Source organism: Lolium perenne, chromosome 6 (genome assembly GCF_019359855.2).
Source record: "Lolium perenne isolate Kyuss_39 chromosome 6, Kyuss_2.0, whole genome shotgun sequence".
Taxonomy (NCBI): Eukaryota; Viridiplantae; Streptophyta; class Magnoliopsida; order Poales; family Poaceae; genus Lolium; species Lolium perenne.
The window spans coordinates 156,679,411-156,685,552 of NC_067249.2; the positions used below are offsets into that span (position 1 = coordinate 156,679,411).

Below are 6,142 nucleotides of genomic sequence, written 5' to 3' on the forward strand. Positions count from 1 at the left end.
CCTTAGGAAGAAGAAAAAGTTGCTTTCTGTCTCGTGTCATGGTGATAAACTGCAATATGCTGGTTCCTCTTCGTATGAATTGAAAGATGACACCACTAATGATAATGATTCTTAATAAGTAGTGTATGCTATGTTGTTGCCCCATAAAATGTCGATGTTAGGCTGCTAGACAATTGAAGAAAGACATTTTGCACTGTATCCTTTATGCTTGCTGAAATCCTTCATTTTTTCCTATTTTGCTTTTCTCTCAAAACGCCATTGAAATATAGCACACTATTAGGATGATATAGCGTACGTAGCATTCGGAGGAGGCCACCGCTATTTCTCTTAGCACGCTTTTTTGAACATCGTAAACATGCATGGAGATGGGGAGAACAAGACAAGAACTACAAAAACCTTAAGTATGGAAATGCAACCCCATCCTCCTCAACTTTCTCCCGTTTGATTATATTGAATTTACATCCTATACATTATCCATTTTCCCTTGAACTGCTTATTCTAAAGAATCAAAAACATGACTGCTGCCCATACGTACTACTCTCTGTTTCCATATAAATACTCACCCCCGAGAGCATTTTCTCCTTCTCTCTCAGGTGGCCAGAATCAGGAGTTTTCTGGCCACTCTCCTGCACTCTTCTCACATTGACCCAAATGTAGTGTTCTAGCCTTCTAGCTGCTTCTGAAAGAGCAATACCTCCTCCCATATCAGCTTCCACCTGAACTCACCAATGTGTCCACTACTCTGAGCAGAAAGAACCCGACTCTCACAGCTAGCCCGCGCGCGGGCTGTTCTATCGATCGGCCTCCGCAAAATGGCTTCTGGAAACAACTGGTTGGGCTTCTCGATCTCCAGCCAAGAAAATCCACAGCCCCATCAGGATAGCTCACCGCCAGCCACCATCGACATCCCTGGCGCCACCGATTTCTATGGCCTCCCCACGCAGCCGGCTCCCGACGCTCAACTGGGCGTGCCAGGACATCACGCTCCATACGGGATCATGGAGGCCTTCAATAGGGGAGCTCATGAAACCCAAGGTGAGAGGAAGAAGCTATAGGCCTCTAGCTAGTTGCATGGAGCCCGGCGGGCCCAACGATTTGTAGAAAGCTATAGCTATAGTAGCCTAGTACGTAGTGTGCACTTCTCCAGCCCGTTCATGGTTTCTTGTTATTTGATGTGGTTGCAGAGTGGAATCTGGACTATAACGGCGGCGGCTCCGAGCTCTCGATGCTAGTCGGGTCGAGTGCCGTCGGCGGCAAGAGGGCTGTTGGGGATGAGACCGAGCCGAAGCTAGAGGACTTCCTCGGCGGCAACTCGTTCGTTTCCGAGCAAGATCAGGCCGGTGGCTTCTTGTTCTCTGGAGTCCCGGTGGACAATCGCACTATCAGCAACGGCGGGAGCAACACCATGGAACTCTCCATGATAAATAGCTGGCTCCGGAACAATCAGGTCCCCCAGGCGCCGCATCCGCAGACCGTGCCGCCCCCCGCACAGCAGCCGCAGCTCCACGAGGAAATTATGAGCACTGACGCGAGCGCGAGAAGCTCCGATGAGCTTGTGGGGAACAGCGTGATGGCGGCGACGGGGAGCCTGGCTCTATCGATGAGCACCGGCTCCGGCTCGGGTTCACACCTGCCGATGGCTGTGACGGGGGGTGGCGTCAGTGGGGGAGCCTCGGAGAGCACCTCCTCGGAGAACAAACGGGCGAGCGGAGCCATGGATTCGCCCGGCAGCGCGGCAGAGACCGTCGCGAGGAAGTCTATCGACACGTTCGGGCAAAGGACATCAATATATCGAGGTGTAACAAGGTTAGAATGCTAATTAGTATTCCCTCCAATTGATAATAAGTGTCTGGGGTTTTACTTAAAATTTGCTTGCTCCATATATAGTAACCAATCTAGAAGGTGAAAACGATCTAGGGATGCTTTTGAGCCTGTAGGTTTTGTGATGCTACCTAGACGTACTGGATTTTGAGTGTGTGATGCTACACTGGATCAATCCATTTGCTAAGAAATAAAAGGGGATAGTCAAACTAATTGTTCATGTGGAATAATTAAATTATATATTGCCATTTTCCATTCACCGGGTATAGGTGATTGGAGAGTGCAATATAGCTAATTGACTGCGAAACAAGGAGTGACAATTGAACTAAATGACTTGTTCATATGGCATGATCCATATATAGTACTACAGTTACCAACCAATTTGCGTGGCTAACAGAGTTGTTCTTTTCTGGAGTTCTACACACGGCCTTTGTAATCCGAGGCCACCAAACGAACATGTTACTAGCGGTTTTGCTAATTCTCATTGGAGTGGGAATTAATTTAGAGCTAACATTTAACTCCAGAATCATTAATTAGATTTGTATCGCGATTTGTGTGACCTGTGAATTACACATGTGTAGCAAGTCAGATTTTCCTAGTTATATATTGATTGTATGGGAGTTACAATTGAGATTTTCCCAGTTGCACATGGGTTGCAGGGAGTTGCAACTGGGTTTTTTTTTTGCAGTTACACATGGATTTCACATGAGATGTAACTTAGATTTTTGCATTTACATATGTGTTGCACTAGAGTTGCAACTCGGTTTTTCCCACTTACCAATGATTGCAAGTGAGTTGTAACTGAAATTAGGTGAGAATGAAGCTAATTCTTATTCAAATGAGCCATAGCGGCTCCCTTAATCGGCCCAACAAAAATTAGAAGTATAGACACTAATTTGCTTGCATATCTATTAATATGGAAGTTTTAACCTCTATAAATGGATGGTTTTGTTGAATAATGATGAATACCATAGAAAATGAGAAATATTTTTTATTTTCTATTATCTAACTGTACACAGGGAGCTAACAGACCCACAAGATACATACATGGTTGTGCTTTATTGTGTGAAACAGCGTGTACATTTTTATTTTTTAATGTGCATATTACCATGTTCTTAATTTATTTATTTCAGACATAGATGGACAGGGCGTTATGAGGCTCATCTCTGGGACAATAGCTGCAGAAGAGAAGGGCAGAGTCGCAAGGGTAGGCAAGGTAATAAAAATAGCTATATATTTTAAATTTTCACCATCCATTTCACAACAATATTTACACCTTGCTCTACTAATTAAGCATTATATCTCGTGTATTGCCTCAACATTCTATCTATTGCCTCCGGAAAAACTTGTATTGTCATGACAATCTGCAGTTTATCTTGGTATGCTTACCAACTCTGGCCATTTTTTACTTTCATTGCACTTCACTGTTACATGGTTCCTCCCGGTGGTTGTAATCATGAACACATATGTAGGTGGATATGACAAGGAGGACAAGGCAGCAAGGGCTTATGATTTGGCAGCTCTCAAGTATTGGGGAACAACTACAACAACAAATTTCCCAGTAAGCAAGTTCTGCAGAAAATTCATTGTTGTCTTTTTTCTTGGATAATAATTTGTTTTTGTAATACCTAAAGTTGGTTTGGAACTTTAGATTAGATCTTTAATGTTGATTCTGTACATTTGCAGATAAATACCTATGAAAAGGAGGTGGATGAAATGAAACATATGACTAGACAGGAATATATTGCACACCTAAGAAGGTACTAGCTAGCTCACACTCTGACACACTGAATCTTCAGACACTTAACTGTTCACTAGCAATAACTTGATTTAACGATTCCAGAAATAGCAGTGGATTTTCTCGGGGCGCGTCAAAATATCGTGGTGTAACTAGGTATGTAACTAGGTAATCCGGTCGGTCATCTTTTACAGGTAAGTTTATAATTAGAAAGAGCTAGATTTAAGCTTAGTCACTTATTTGTTTGATTAATGGTGTGGGAACCACTCTTTGTGAAGATTTGGTCACGTCAAGTTCCAATCACTTTTTGTTATATGTTTCTATTTTTTTTATTGGAGTTGCACTATTTTGAAATTCTTAAGCTTTACTTTTTTTGTTATAGTAGTTTCTTGGTGTGTATGTTGCAATTGTATTCTTTGTGCAATTGCAGTTTTATTTTAGATCAATTGCACTTTAATGGTGAGGCACGAAAATGCCGGAAGCTTTCAAAAAATATGCATCCTATAGACACTTCTTTGTAATATTGTGTCGTGTTAATCAAGGATGAGATTTTTATCAGGCACCATCAGCATGGTAGGTGGCAAGCAAGAATAGGGCGGGTTGCAGGAAACAAGGATCTCTACTTAGGCACCTTCAGTAAGTTAGCCCTTTCATCCTAGCCTAGCTAATTGCTGAACTAATGAAGATTCTTAAGAGTAACTTATGACTCATAGCGCTATAGCTCCAAGATCTAAGCCATCGACTAGTACTAGCTACTTGTATATTTAGTCAGTTTTCTTGAACCTTCCGTCTCGTAGAGTTGAAGGTTTGAATAATCTATCTGTAGCCATATGGGGCAATAAAATACTGATTACTGCATTAACTATGTCCCAACTGTACCTTTCCAAGTTTTTGTCTCAAAGTTGTCTAAAAAGACCGGGCATGGAGTCAAGGGCCAAGCTGAAAACCCTAGTGGTTTGAATCACACATTTGTACCCTTACTACCCTTTAGAGGCTCTATGCATGCATGCAATATGAAACATATACACAACAGATGCATCTACGGGAAACAACCCTAGCTAGAAAGCTAGCTATAGCTAGTCAGTCAAGCATCTAAGTTCCTAACCGTGCACATCCTCTCGTACGTACTAGGCACTGAGGAGGAGGCGGCGGAGGCCTACGACATCGCCGCGATCAAGTTCCGCGGCCTCAATGCCGTCACCAACTTCGACATGAACCGCTACGACGTGAAGAGCATCCTCGAGAGCAGCACGCTGCCGGTTGGCGGCGCGGCGAGGCGCCTCAAGGATTCCGTGGAGCACCCGGCCGGCGCCACGATCTGGCGGGCCGGCATGGACGGCGGCGTCATCCCCCAGCTGACCGACGCCGGGATGAGCGCCTACGCTTCCTACCACCACCACCAGGGCTGGCCGACCATCGCGTTTCAGCAGCCGTCGCCGCTCTCCGTGCACTACCCGTACGTCGCCCAGCCGCCTCCCGGGTGGTGCAAGCCCGAGCAGGACATCCAGCAGCTGCACCTCGGGACCGCGGCTCACAACTTCTTCCAGGCATCGTCGAGCTCTGCGGTCTATAACGGTGGTGGTGGTGGGTACCAGCAAGGCCTCGGTGGCAACGCGTATTTGATGCCGGCGAGCACCGTCGTGGCTGAACAGGGGCACAGCAGCACGGCCACCAACCAGGGAAGCACCTGCAGCTACGGGGAGGAAGAGGGGAACAAGTTGGTCGGGTACGACGCCATGATGATGGCCAGCACCGGCGGGGCGGACCCGTACGCTCCCGCATCAACCGTGAGCGTCGCTAAGGCTAATGGTTACGCCAACAACTGGAGTTCGCCGTTCAATGGCATGGAATGATGGGCAGAAGCTAATCCGTAGGTTGCTAGTAATAGTCGAAAAGGGGGAGGGAGCTAGCAAGGGAACCGGATTAGGTCAGAGTCTTGTTCGTTGTTGTGTTTCAGCCCAGGTTTCCGGCTAGCTCTGCTAGCTACGCCGGGCGAGTGACACTCGGCAGAGACAAATGTGATGTGCAGGAGACATGCATGCCTTCTGGAAGCTGGTAATGGCAAGTCAGGCAAAGGAAAGCTTCCCTAAAGCTTATCCTGAGTTCATGACTTGCTGTTAGTTTTGGGTAATTTCAGAAGGATCGATCAAGTTAATTTCCAGAGGACAAACACTGATCGTGCCATTAGTTTAACTTCATAATTTCGGTCATCCGACTTACTTTAGCTTTCCATTTAATTGATGTTAGATCTAACGAGGATCATTGCTGCCGCCACGTACTGAAATAGTGTCTTATATTTGTTTTCAAATTCCCAAAATATTTACTAATTAAGTTGAAACACGAAAGTTTGCACAGCAAAAAAACGGCACTGTAAACTCGAAAAGCGATGTTTGTCGGTGTACAGCAAAAAAAAAAAAAAGGCGTGACTTCAAACGCAAAACGCTCTCTGTTTTGCCTTGGGTTTGTCGTGTACAGCAAAAAAAAAAGGGCGTGACTTCAAACGCAAAACGCTCTCTGTTTTGCCTTTGTAATGTCAAAATTCACGAACAGACCAGGCCATACAATAATGCTACACTTAGGGCA

The 6,142-nt window shown here is 45.3% G+C and overlaps 1 protein-coding gene across 1 annotated transcript; it reads left to right on the forward strand.

Moving 5' to 3' along the window:
* The first annotated feature begins 603 nt into the window (after nucleotides 1-603).
* On the forward strand, nucleotides 604-5,752 carry LOC127307113 (AP2-like ethylene-responsive transcription factor BBM2). Its single transcript, XM_051337816.2, has 9 exons — nucleotides 604-1,035; nucleotides 1,185-1,806; nucleotides 2,955-3,037; nucleotides 3,192-3,200; nucleotides 3,294-3,382; nucleotides 3,508-3,581; nucleotides 3,665-3,715; nucleotides 4,119-4,195; nucleotides 4,691-5,752. Exons 1-9 carry the CDS (start codon nucleotides 813-815, stop codon nucleotides 5,410-5,412), a joined length of 1,950 nt encoding a protein of 649 aa, XP_051193776.1. The 5' UTR covers nucleotides 604-812; the 3' UTR covers nucleotides 5,413-5,752.
* The last annotated feature ends 390 nt before the right edge of the window (nucleotides 5,753-6,142 follow it).